Below are 13825 nucleotides of genomic sequence, written 5' to 3'. Positions count from 1 at the left end.
TGGTAATTCAAAACATATCTCGTGTGACAAATACGAAGATGTGGCTCCCGTGTGACGGTAGATACGCACTCGATCTCCTGTTAGAACCCTGCCACTTTGCTCTGTGATGCAAATGGTTTTGATAGAAGTTGAAAAAATCGTGGGAAATACATGATTTAATGTGGCTGTCGGAATTATTCCATGTACGTATAACTCTATAGTTTACTCTTGAGTAAAATGTTGGAAAACTTGATTGTTCTATGTACACAAACATGGCCTAGAAAAGACAAGAATGTTGGATTTCATGGAATTTTTCGTTGTTTTAGGAATTTTATTTAAAAGAAAATCGCTAAAAACGCCAATAATTCGCATTTTATGCCAAATTCGTATTATTTCGATATTTCGAACCGGCGAAAAATTACCATTTTTCACGGTTTTGGCGTTTGCGAAAAATCAATGTCCCTACTAATTGGAAATTACTTTTTGGCCACCCCTCGTATAAATCAGTAGATGGAAAGTGAAAATTTAGCAGGGCTGGCAGAGAAAAGTCAATTCTTGAAGAAAGTGATTTCCTTTTATGATTGAATGATTTGAGTAAATATGGTATTAAAATATTTACATATTTATTATTAGTATTTTATTTCATAATATTGGACATTAACCTTACTCAGTGAGAGATTAATGACCATCTCTCATGAGTTTAAACAGACAGGACAGGGAGTGGCGTTAATTTCATTGCAATACTAGTGTTGCAGTAAATTTGAGGTTGGGAGCATGGACTTGCCAATTTTTATAACGTTCACCAATGCAGATTTATGTTTCACTTTTTCGTGATATTATTCAATATATATCCCATTTGGTTGGATTCTTCTTGATATCTAAGAATAGTGCAATGTCATTGTGAACGTATGTTATTAACTTGTGCGAAACCAGTAATACGTCAGGATGATGAAAGGAAACCTTCGTAAGCACTGCTACATAAAATAACGTGAAGTGAGCAAGAAGAGTAACAAAATTCGAGCAGCATATTTGCAGTCTAAAGCTCTTCTTGTTTATGCATGCGATTTTTGTTGGATGTTGCAGTCCATACAATTTCTGTCGCATATTGTAGTGAGATACTTTGTCGGGTGGCGATATTCGACAAAAATCGAATGTATCAATGGAAGCTATTTGTTTCTATGTTCCTTCAGTTTGCCCAACAAAATGCCTTACTACGACGTCCGACAACTATCGGACGGCACCACCCACTCTTATCCCCTCCATCTGTTGACAAGTCCCCTTACTACTCCCATACGGACAAGAAACAATGATAATTCAATGCATTTTCCAAGTAATATTTAGAGGCTTAACCTTTACTTCCCCAATGATACCATATGGTATAATCAGAGTAAGGTCGTACTGGTACTGATTTCGAAATGAATGTGCATTTTGGACCTTCATACTCTTATGTTTGGGTGGAAACTCTGACACAGGTCTGGAGCAAGCCTGGAAAATTTATATTGCTGATCAACCTCTCCCCCTTCTCCGCAACATATCCATGCCACATTTCCGAACAGAGTTTCACATTGTGGCTCATTATTCAACTTGTATGGCACCCAGGAACATGAAACATGTTTCAATCTCTTTGAAATTCATTGAAATTCGGGGGTTGTGCCCCCAAACCCCCTTTCCTCGGTCCGGCGTTCTGAATTATACACGGTTGCATGCTATGATGTCTTAGCTGCAAAACAAAACTGATCCGAAGTAGATTGCTCCCATAGTGGCAGAGTTATAACAATTTTCCTCCAAAAATGCAAATTACCTATTTTTCGTAAAAATCACATTTTTGCTTATTATTCAACTTGTATGGAACACAAGAACATGAAACATGTTTCATTCTCTTGAGAAATATCCATTCTTTGAAAAGAATACTAAAGTTCGCGGCTTCTCCCCAAAATAGCGGGAGAAGAGGGGGCAAACTCCAGATTTTTGTTTTTTCATTGACATTCGGTGGTCGCGCCCCCAAACCCCCCTTCCTTGGTTCGGCATTCTGAATTGTACACGGTTGCATGCTATGATGTTTTAGCTGCAAAACAAAAGTTATCCGAAGTAGATTGCTCCCATAGTGGCAGAGTGATAACAATTTTCCTACAAAGAGTGTTCGTATTTAAAATTCCCGCCGAGAAGCCAGGACGAGAGAAATTTCTCTCTTTCTCTCCTCCTGCCATCACTGGTTGTGTTGCGCATAAAAGGGGCCTAAAAGCTGAGGCCGAATCTTACGAACGAGATTTCCTGTTCCCGTGCAGAGTTCCATAACGATATCTTTAAATAAATAAATTTAAAAAAATAATTAAAAAGTCAATGAAGACGAAATTCCCTGACATTTCCCTGACTTTTGTTGACACCTCAAATTCCCTGACTTTTCCCGGTTTTCCAGGTTTTACAGGTCTGTCGCCACCCTGATATATATATATCAATGGATGTATGTGTGTGTGTGTGTGTGTGTGTATGTATGTTTGTTCCGGCACAAATCTTGAACGCCTGGAGCAATTTCAACCAAACTTGGTACGCGTATCACTTGCAATCTGGAAATAATATTTTGGGGTAAGACACCCCTGGCACCCCTAGGGGTGGGGTTGGAAGAAGTGACGTAAAAATAATCCAGAACAACCGATATTAAATTCCGCACAAACAGACATCCGTGACTCTATGCAATCCGCACAACGATAGTGTTTCTCGGGTTGTCTAATATTCAGGCTGTGTTGCGAATGAAATCCATAGTTTTCGTGACACTCCCAATGCAGTTCAACTCCAAGTTCATCACCTATCGGCATGGGGGGCGAGAGTGGGTGAAAAATAAAATGCCATAAATGACCTAGATTAGTGTCGAATCCATAGTTTTCGGAGTCGCTAAGGTAATTGGTGACATTCACGATCACATTTAAAATTAGTTACATTTTACACAGAATTCATTATTTTCCTGTCTAATACAAGATTGGGATAAATAAATACCCGGGCAACGCCGGCTAATCAGCTAGTGTCTTATAAAACAAAAACTATTCGTAATATCGACATGAATGTTGCGCTGGTAGGTTGAGGAACTGTGGAAGTTTCGATAGGACACAAGGTTGGTGTTTGTTGTTGTCGGTGATTGTTGTTCGAGCGTAACAATTGGTAAGATGGCTGCAAACGCTGTTGAAAAATCATATTGTGTTCTTGAACTAGCCGAAACAAACTCCGTTACTGTCGTACAACATTTTCGAATACGTTCCAGAAAACCAGCACCTACTAGACAGTCGAGCTACGATTGGTACAGAAAATTTGAAACAACAGGGTGTTTATGTAAAGGCAAAAGTCCGACCCACCGTCTCAGAAGAAAAAGTGGATCGTGTTTTCCAGTGAAGTCCACAAAAGTCCACAGAAAGGCCAGTTTGAAACTACAAATGCCACAACAAATTATTATGTGTGCTCAGCATTCAGAAAAACGTTTTATTTTATTCCACAGCCTTCCAAAAGTGTAGACGCAGGTATCTTACACCGGGTTTGGGTTGAATTTGATTATGGTCTTGATGTGTGCCGTGCAGTGATGTGCATCTACGCGTAAACAACGGTAGTCTACATTCTACACGTAGACTATTTTATACACGTAGATTACGTAATCTATGTAAACAACATGGAGAAAGGTGATAACTTAGCAAAGGGTGCCGTGGAAGTAAAACAAAATTATACTGCGTATCAGTTGCTGATGTGTGAGGAGAACTTTTCATACTCTTTCTTCCAAATTCGAACAATTTCTCACCTAGGAAGAAACTTAATATAGGAAATATTCTAGTGTTTTATGGAGAAAAGACCACTCTTGGCTCACGACTGCCATCTGTTGTTGTTTTTTGCATACTATTTATCTTTATCCATAGTTGATAATAGAACAGACGAGAAATTTTTGTTGTAAATAGGGTTCTTTTCATTTCGTTAAGAACCAGTATAGTTGAAAATTTCACTTTCCTTTCATGAAACCCTTGAAAATTAATTTTAATGCACTTTAGATTGTCTACGTAGTCTATGTAAACTACAACCCAATGTAATCTACGCGTAGATTACGTGTAGACAACGCATGTAGACGTAAACTTATAGTCTACGGCACATCACTGGTGCCGTGTGACACAAGGAGCACACATTGAACATCTGTGAGTTTCCGAAACAAAACTTAAAAAGACTTACTTTATAAAACAGTGAAAAGTGTTCCCTGATAACGTAAATAGTTTTGAATTCATAAAGCATCTTCGGAACAACCTTTACGAGTCGTGAAGAGGCTTGTGGCCACCTGGGTATCCCAACAAGGACTGGCAAACAATGAAGACCAATTAGTGGACACACGCATCTTCACGCCTCAAGATTTTGAAAAGATAAGGCCCGTGATTCTTCAAGGTTTTCCTGAACTATACTTGATTCTTACGCTGAATATTTAAGCTTCTTCCCCTAAACCAAAAATAAAGAGAAAGTGTACAGATACAGTGTACAATGCAATGAACTTGTGAGATATTATTTGTGTTCTTATAATTGCTGTGTTTACGTACGCGAAAAACTCTACTAACAACTTTCAAAACAAGGCCAAAGTCATTGACGAATCAAGAAAAGGATGATAAGAAACAATAAGACAAACAAGGCAGCTTTCTAGGGGGCGTGTCCGATTGATAATTACTCGCGGCTTATCGTGAATTAAGCGAGGGCTGATCGGCTAAGCTCTTCGGCAAATCTGGCATGGTTTATCTGCAGATAAGTTGGACGTGGGTGCCTGGATATAAAAGGGGGGGAAACTTAATATGTGGAAAGTGCGGTTCTGTTCGAGTTGAGAAGACATGGGGCGAATTCTGGTAGCGCTTGGACTCGTCTTCGTGTGTCGAGTCGCTGGTCATGGGCGTCTTTTAAGTCCGCTTAGTAGATCGTCAATGTGGCGGTACGGATACGACACGCCGAAAAATTATAACGACAATGAGCTATTCTGCGGTGGCTATGGGGTAAATATATCTCCTCTTGTATATTTCCCTTCCTATGTTTGTCAGTTTTTCTCAATCTCTCTCTCTCTCTCTCTCTCTCTCTCTCTCTCTCTCTCTATATATATATATATATATATATATATATATCAGGAGCGTATATTCTAGGCTAGCTAGGCTATATGCGAAGCCAGAAGTCTAGAGAATAAAATACAGGAGAAAAATCGATCTGGAGTTGGCAACCTGATTTCCTGAGTTGGCAACCTGATTTCTTATGAGTTGGCAACGTGATTTCTTATGAGTTGGCAACCTGATTTCTTATGAGTTGGCAACCTGATTTCCTATGAGTTGGCAACGTGATTTCCTATGAGTTGGCAACCTGATTTCTTATGAGTTGGCAACCTGATTTCCTGAGTTGGCAACCTGATTTCCTATGAGTTGGCAACCTGATTTCCTGAGTTGGCAACCTGATTTCCTATGAGTTGGCAACCTGATTTCTTATGAGTTGGCAACCTGATTTCTTATGAGTTGGCAACCTGACTTCCTATGAGTTGGCAACCTGACTTCCTATGAGTTGGCAACCTGACTTCCTATGAGTTGGCAACCTGATTTCTTATGAGTTGGCAACCTGATTTCTTAGGAGTTGGTAAATTTATTTCTATTCATAGCCTAGGACCACGTGACATCGTGAGATAGCCCAATCTTGGACTCAGTATACGCCACTGATATATATCTGTCTGTCTGTCTGTCTGTCTGTGTGTGTGTGTGTCTTTCTCTCTGCCTCCCACTTATCTAAAGATAGGAAAGACTATTCTCCGTCCACAGCAAGATCGAAGTCAATGTCAACACAGCCACATGATCAGGGAGACCTCGTGCAGGTTACGCAAATACCATGGTGGGGTCTTTACTGACCCCACACAGCTGGTACAAGGACGGACACAAATCGACAAACGTGAACAACACATCCGCCTTCCGCAACCTCTCAACTCACACTGAAAATTCAAGTCTGGGTAGTAAGCAACACCACCATGTTACAAGTTAAACAGTCGGTACCGATGCCTCAACATAAAGTGGACTTTTAACATTTTAAGAATAAATTCTTGTTAAGTTTATGGCAAATCAGAATATTTATATACAGTACACAGCCAAACTGTATTTATGAAATTAATTATAACTGCTGCAAATTCTGGCTTGAATCACTTCTATTAAAGGAATTATGTTCAGGGTCAAATTGTGAAATTGAAGCAATAATGGGCCAAGTTCACATAAATATTAGTTGAGCGCAGTGGCGGCGATTGGGTTCCAAAACTGGGGGGCAAAGACAGTTTACTTTCCCTTGGTAGATAAAATTTAGCATAGTGAGGGGGCAAAAGTGGGGGCCAACTGATCTCCCCCCACGCCCCACTGAATCGCCGCCAATGGTTGAGCAAGATTGAGGAAACCAATATTCTCTATGTATAAAATATATTAAAGTTTTCATAAATCTGACTTCACCACTGAATTCCTGGTGAAATTCTAGTCCAAATCCATACCCCACATGCCCCCCTTCCCATTTAAAGAAATGAAGTTGGATCCAAAATGGCGGACGTTGTCATGACATGCACCAAAAAGTTTCCCACTAGGCCTAACATATTACTACCATGATCAATTGATGCAATCTACACTCCCATTCATTTTATACGGGTTGGTCAGGGACTTTTGACTCACCCTGTACTTCTTGAGGAATTGAAGAGGGTGGAAGAAAATGCCTCGCACCCCAAAGTCCACGGTTGTGAATTGAATCCAGTTGCATGGAAATCGCCATTAAACGTTTCCTGCATGGTGCTGTTTATCGGAGTTTACTTACCACAACGGATGGATTTTAAAAGAGAAAAAAAACTCGGTGGCAATGCTTTTAAGGATCAAAATTCGTATTGCTATGGTCCGGATATCAATTTCCTGCTCACGTTACCGAAACAAAATGAAACAAAATAACAATAGATGGCGCCATTGACACAGAAATCCGCAAAGTGAGTCGCACTACAAGGCTTTCAAATTAATGCGTACTCCGAACCATGAAAAACATTGTCTGCAAATTCAGTTTGAAATTAATTTGCATCGAATCAATAAGCTTCAGAACGCTGTGGTTCGAGGATGCTGTAGGCTCAGTAGAGTTGTCAGGGACATACTACATGATTTCTTATGTGTGTTGCTGTGTGTATGTTAATATTCAGAACAATGAAAAATACAGGATGTCAGAGTGGAACTTCATAATAGAAATATTTTAAATCAAAATCGAAGTGGATTTACATTTTTACACATAATAAGAGATATAAAATAAATGTTCAACATAGTTGTTATGCACAGACTATTACAATTGGCCACAGCTGCCAGTTCACCATGCATAATAATACAATATATTGAAAATGTCATGTTATGATATATAACAGTGTGATATTAAATTTACTTTCAAACCCTTTTTAACCCTGCACTGAAATGTATCGCCTTATTTCATAAGATTGTCACCAGCAGTCTTGAACCCATGATTCTTTGTGGTGGAGAGGGTGCAAGTAAGTATACCTGAGTAACCATTGTCGGTGATTAGGAGGGGCATGGGGGGCTGTTGCCTCCCACTTTTTGCTACTTTTAGCACCCGCATTAAGACCTCTACCGAGAGAAGTAAACTGTTCATGCACCAACCCCAGTTTTTGCACCCAATCGGCACCACTGACAGTAACACATCTCACAATGAGTGATTGATTTGCTTCATTTTACTTCGCTCTTCTGGCAGTTTTGACTAATCGCGAAGATGAGGATGAGTGACGGATGATATGATGAAATTGATGAAGGGACATTCAGAGAATACCCATGCTCAGGCCGGTATTCGAACCCGGGACCTCTGGCGTCGCAGCCCGCTGTGCTAACTAGGGATTGCAAAATCCGGATAAAATCTAATCCCTATATCGGATAATATTCTATCTGGATTTCAAATAAATATTCGGATATCGGAGATTCTGATATCAGGATTATCCGGATATTCTATATCCAGATATACGGATTATCCGAGATGTAGGATATCCGATGTGTGCATTATCCGGACAGTTTTTTCGTTTGTCTATATTACGGGATATCCACCTTTTTTGTTTGTATTTCACTGCACGGATTTTCTACGAATCCTTTATCAAATATATACTATTCGGATATCCGAATTATCCGTTGAATCTGAAACAGATATCGGATGATTTGAAAGCCGGATATCCGTTATCCGAATTTCATGCCCATCCCTAGCGCTAACCACTACGCCAAGGAAGTCGGCAAGAAACGGAATGATATCGTGACACATTAGAGGACTGCCTAGGAAATTCCATTGCACCATATACAGGGTGTACCAAAAGTCCCATTACCCCCCCCCCCCTATTTGAATTGTAGACAAACCTGCAAAATGTTATTTTAAAAGCATGCGTATGATGAGAAGATGGTATACCATTAAATCAGACCAATGACCACCGTTTACTCCAGAGGATCTGTGTGCACACCGCCATTTTCATGGCACAGTATTATTCGCCTCCAGGTGCGATGTGAAATCCTCCGTAACATAAGATGTCAGATCTGGATTTCAGGTTGCCATTTTAAGAGAATACCTCAATGATTCTTCAGAGACAAATGAATTGGACGAGGATCGTCAAATTTACCAGCACCTCTAAAATGTCCACCCCGAAGTCCAAATCTGACATCTTGTGATAATGCGCTATGGGGACAGATCAAACAGAAAGTCGCCCATAATCGTTATCACACAACTGGGGAACTTCAAGAAGCTGTTCGCAGTGCGTTTGCTTCCCTCACTCCAACCATGTTACCGAGGATTTCACATTGCACCTGGATGCGAATAATACTGTACCATGAAAATGGCGGTGGGCACACAGATCCTCTGGAGTAAACGGTGGTCATTGGTCTGATTTAATGGTATACCATCCTCTCATCATACGCATGCTGTTAAAATAACATTTTGCAGGTTTGTCTACAATTCAACGGGGGGTAATGGGACATTTGGTACACCCTGTACAGTATTATACACGTTTATCATTTCGTTGCTTTCTAGGTTCAATGGGAACAAAATGACGGAAAGTGCGGCGAATGTGGCGACCCCTGGCAGGAAGCCAGACCTCGCCCCAACGAAGCGGGAGGCACTTATGGCCTCGGAATCATCACAGCGAACTACACATCCGGCCAGGTAGCAAAACTCACGGCCGAACTCACCTCCAACCACTGGGGTTACTTCGAGTTCCGCCTATGCCCCACCAACGACCCTAAGAAACTCACAACTCAGGAGTGCTTCGATCGACACCTGCTCCCACTGGCGGACGGATCTGGAACTCAGTACAAGGTGCCCCATCACGACGCGGGAAACTTCGATGTTGACGTCAAGCTGCCTGACGGACTCAAATGCTCACATTGCGTCGTCCAGTGGAGATACGTTACTGGTAAGTGCGAAGCGAGGCTATAATCTTTGCAGACGATACGTTGATGCGCAGAAAGATGCGAGGTAGCTTCCAGAGCATGCGCAGAAGCTGGGAAAGCGACAAGTGGGCTGAGATTCTGTGTTAAACCTGCGCAGACGGTAGCTGGCTGCGCAGAAAGATGAGAAAACAATAACTGGGCGGAGTTAGTCGGATGTTAGATCCGCATTGAAATTATGCACAAAAACAAACCACCTACTGTCGAGTGTAATGATACAATCCTCGACATACTATAAGATAACAAACACACCGAGTCAACACTAAAAAGTATAATTATTATTTATTTACTCGTTAGAGCAGGGGCTGTAAAACATTTAGACTGGTGTACCACTAAACCAAAATTCATACTTTCGCAGTAACACCAAGTAACCGTACAGAATTTTCAATGCTAACATTTAAAATTACAGGATTACATAAGCTAATACTAGCAACTAATGATTATACAATTACAAAAACTGTTGTTAGATTACCTTCTTACATATATATTAAAATAAGAAATAACTATAATTATGTATTATTGAATACAGGAGATTTAACAATAATTTTCCGTATTTTTGTATCAAGCTCACGTACCAGTATCAATGTGTAACAGTACTGTTTCGCGCACCATAGTTTAGGGAACCCTGCACTAGAGCCATAATTCAGCACTTATTTAATACTTGTTCCTAGGATAATAATAATATTTGGGGCATTGAAGTAAAGCAATATAAATGTCAATATGATTACCTACGTTCTTTCGAGCTACGAGCTTTCTAACATAGAAGACAATGAGATCCGGATTTACGGGGGCTTGTGGGGGCTGCATCATTCACCTGATAAGGGACCTCCAATGGGGAGAAACTGCTCGAAAGTGACCGCAAAATGAAAAAACAACAACTATATATTCAAAATGTGGTAAAATATATACTAACAAACTGACATAAATTGTCCTGAAAGTTGTAGCTGATACCTATTGTAAATAAGGGAGCCCTCACGATGTTGTTAGCTACTACATACATAATAAACCAGCGAACAGGTTCGAGTCCTGGCCTGGAAATGGGTGTCTCTTTGTGTATTCAGCAAATTCAAGCTAATCACCATTTCATCCTCATCAAAGCCAAAGTTGGAGAAAAGCGACATGAAACATGATGAATGAAGAAATACGTTCATCGCCTGCAGACAGCCGTTGTAGAAGTTACATTACGATCCTTGGCGCACCCAGGAAGCTTTTGAAGGGGGTAAGGGGAATAGGCTTCCAAAAAGGCATTTGGAATGACAATATATAGATAGGAAAATGAAGCGAAATAAACATATCTGGCCTATTTTCTTCAAGAATATTAAGTTCAGGAATTGGGGTTATGGCCTTCATGATCCTCTTGGTAGGTGCCTATAAAAACAATACACCATCAAAACTTTACATTGAAATTGGTTTTATTTTCAGCTACCAGATGGGGCGAGTGTGGAAATGGTACTGGAACTATGGGATGCGGACCACAGGAAACTTTTCAGAACTGCGCTGACGTCGAGATTGTGTGAAGTTCAAAGATCAAAAGTTGAAAATTACAGTCTCCTCCAAACACGTTCCGTAAGAGGAAAAACTGGAACATATTATAACATATTCCATACTATCATTACCTACAACTCATTGTATATTTCCATTATAATGAAATTATTATATTGGCAAAAAAATCAACTGTTGACTACTATTTCTTAAAGGGTCCTTCACATTATATTTTTTTTCCAAAGATTGAAACCAAATAATTGTACAGTCAACGGCATAGATAATGGTAGGCAAATAGTCCACCGCTATTTTAATTACTTTTTTATTCTACATCTTGTGTTGTTTTATGGAATGAAAGTATGTTGGTTCGAAGCACGCATTGTTCTCTGCTTATTGACGTCATTATTTCAATTCATTGTCATCACATTGTGTAATACAGATCGAGTGAAAATGGTGATGGTCAATTCGCCTACTGTTTCTTACGCCGTTGGGTGTACAATTGGATGTGTTTGTAATGCTTGAAGCAATGCTACTGCAACTATATATTACTTTATGAGTAGCTATACAATCAGTCTACTGTTGTAATTAAGTAGCTTTATGAAGCCAAAAGTATGCAAGTATGACACCTTAGACACCTTAATTCATAGCAGGGCCAGTTTCCTAGCAAGTTTTGCTCAGTGGCTAACCCCCCTTGCAGATACGAATAAGGGTCCTATATAAATCTAGTTTCGTATCTCTTTTGTACAGTCACGGACACTTCTGGGTTGTAATGATACCATTGATAGAATCGTTAAAAACCTGTAGTGTACATGACTGTACATGAGCGTGTTGGTTCGAAGCACGCATTGTTCTCTGCTTATTGACGTCATTATTTCAATTCATTGTCATCACATTGTGTAATACAGATCGAGTGAAAATGGTGATGGTCAATTCGCCTACTGTTTCTTACGCCGTTGGGTGTACAATTGGATGTGTTTGTAATGCTTGAAGCAATGCTACTGCAACTATATATTACTTTATGAGTAGCTATACAATCAGTCTACTGTTGTAATTAAGTAGCTTTATGAAGCCAAAAGTATGCAAGTATGACACCTTTGACACCTTAATTCATAGCAGGGCCAGTTTCCTAGCAAGTTTTGCTCAGTGGCTAACCCCCCTTGCAGATACGAATAAGGGTCCTATATAAATCTAGTTTCGTATCTCTTTTGTACAGTCACGGACACTTCTGGGTTGTAATGATACCATTGATAGAATCGTTAAAAACCTGTAGTGTACATGACTGTACATGAGCGTGTTGTAGAAAGTAGCCTGAAGCTGTTGTGTAATATCAGCAATTGCACAAGACAGATGCGCCAACTTCACACATTTCTATTTGGGGGGGGGGGGGGAGATTCACAATATTTATTTATGTATAATGTATATACTTCTTCAGGAATTTTGGTGGTCAGAAAGTGCCTTGCCCCCCTAAAATCGGCGCTTACGGCACAAGGACCATAAACACAATATATTCGGTTCTTGCAACCAATTGGGTGGGGGGGGGCAAAGCCAGTATATTTTATTTTGTAGATAAGGTTTAGTATAGTGCGGGGGTAAAAGTGGCGAAAAGGTGAGAGGGCAACTGCCCCTCCTCGCCCCCATAATCGCAGCCACTGGGCGTAGGGCTTACGGAACCCACACTTCAAAAATAACGCCAGTCAATCAGTCAGCAATAATGGAAGTCAGGAAACGAAACATCACACTATGTGAGTCGCCGTGTCTTCGATAAAACAATTACCACTTTATTTTAAATAAATGTTAAATGCTAAACTTAGAACATTTTGCCCGCACAGGAAATTTGCTTCAAGTAATAATCACTCGAGTTGCAAATCATTCACTTTTCCTGCGTCAGGTGGCACTAGTGCTGCACCTTGCACACAGCATCATCTTGCGGCGAATATATGTACTACTTCCAGCTAGCATTTAGCTTTGTCATACCCGAAGCTTATTAGTACAGAGCAACATAATATGGTTCATGATAGTAATCTGTAAGTGCTTTAAGCGAATAAAGAATGTAAAAGGTACATACTTAAATAGGTAAGAGAAGGAATGTCGCCAGGGAAAGTAAGTTGAGAACACGGATCTGAGATAGTTATCTCATTTAATTGAATGATTAAATTAGTTTATTCCACATCGCTTTTTCAGCCACATTTGTCTAATCACGACGATCATGAAATTGATGAAGGGACACTGATCAACATGCCCAGGCCGGGATTAGAACCCGTGACCACTAAGGTCGTGGCGCGCTATCCACTTCACCACTGAGATTGACAGTTTACCTCATTTAAAAACAACGACTTGTCCACACACACCCCAACACCTCCCAAATTTCCTCATCACGTCTTGAAATTTCTTTTTCACTAAGGCCCAATTTATGGTCATTTCGGCTCTAAAATTTAACCTTACAGACCCCAAAAAACCAACTTACACCCCGAAATGGAAAAATTCTGGTTCAAAGCTGGTCAATAATATACCTCACATTGGGAGCAAATTGTAATGTGGTCAAATATATACTAACGATTTAATAACATTAATAATATGGTGCATTAGACCATAGCACCATAATATACGAACGATTAGAGTATGCAAGAAACTCAAATACTCCACTTCCTATCCTGGAGTCGAACCCGGAATTTCTATACGATCGTTTTACAACCCTGAAGTTTCCTACCCGGTACACAGCACTGCCACTAAATTAGCCGAAACAATATGGCTTTTCAAACTGCATTTCAATGTTCATCTATTTGTTGTTGCTGTTGTGATGATTTTGTCACGTGATCCAGGGCATTGCCTTTATCATTATCGTGAAGAGCGTGGTTCTGTTTCCAGAAGGGCTGGAAAACCTTGAACGGGTGTAATTAAAT

At 40.1% G+C, this 13825-nt stretch overlaps 2 protein-coding genes across 2 annotated transcripts in view; one reads left to right on the top strand and one right to left on the bottom strand.

The window, feature by feature from the left end:
* The window catches only part of LOC145999898 (uncharacterized), a 201173-nt gene that overhangs the window by 150990 nt on the left and 36358 nt on the right, over positions 1 to 13825 (bottom strand). The window lies entirely within an intron of this gene.
* LOC145999895 (uncharacterized) lies at positions 4804 to 11100 on the top strand. Its single transcript, XM_083137168.1, has 3 exons — positions 4804 to 4973; positions 9028 to 9409; positions 10866 to 11100. The coding sequence occupies exons 1-3, from the start codon at positions 4815 to 4817 to the stop codon at positions 10958 to 10960; spliced, it is 636 nt and encodes a 211-aa protein (XP_082993294.1). The 5' UTR covers positions 4804 to 4814; the 3' UTR covers positions 10961 to 11100.

This window comes from Lepisma saccharinum, chromosome 16 (genome assembly GCF_977018435.1).
Source record: "Lepisma saccharinum chromosome 16, izLepSacc3.1, whole genome shotgun sequence".
Classification (NCBI taxonomy): Eukaryota; Metazoa; Arthropoda; class Insecta; order Zygentoma; family Lepismatidae; genus Lepisma; species Lepisma saccharinum.
The sequence above is the reverse complement of the archived record's forward strand: the minus strand, read 5'-3'. Positions and strand labels throughout refer to the sequence as shown.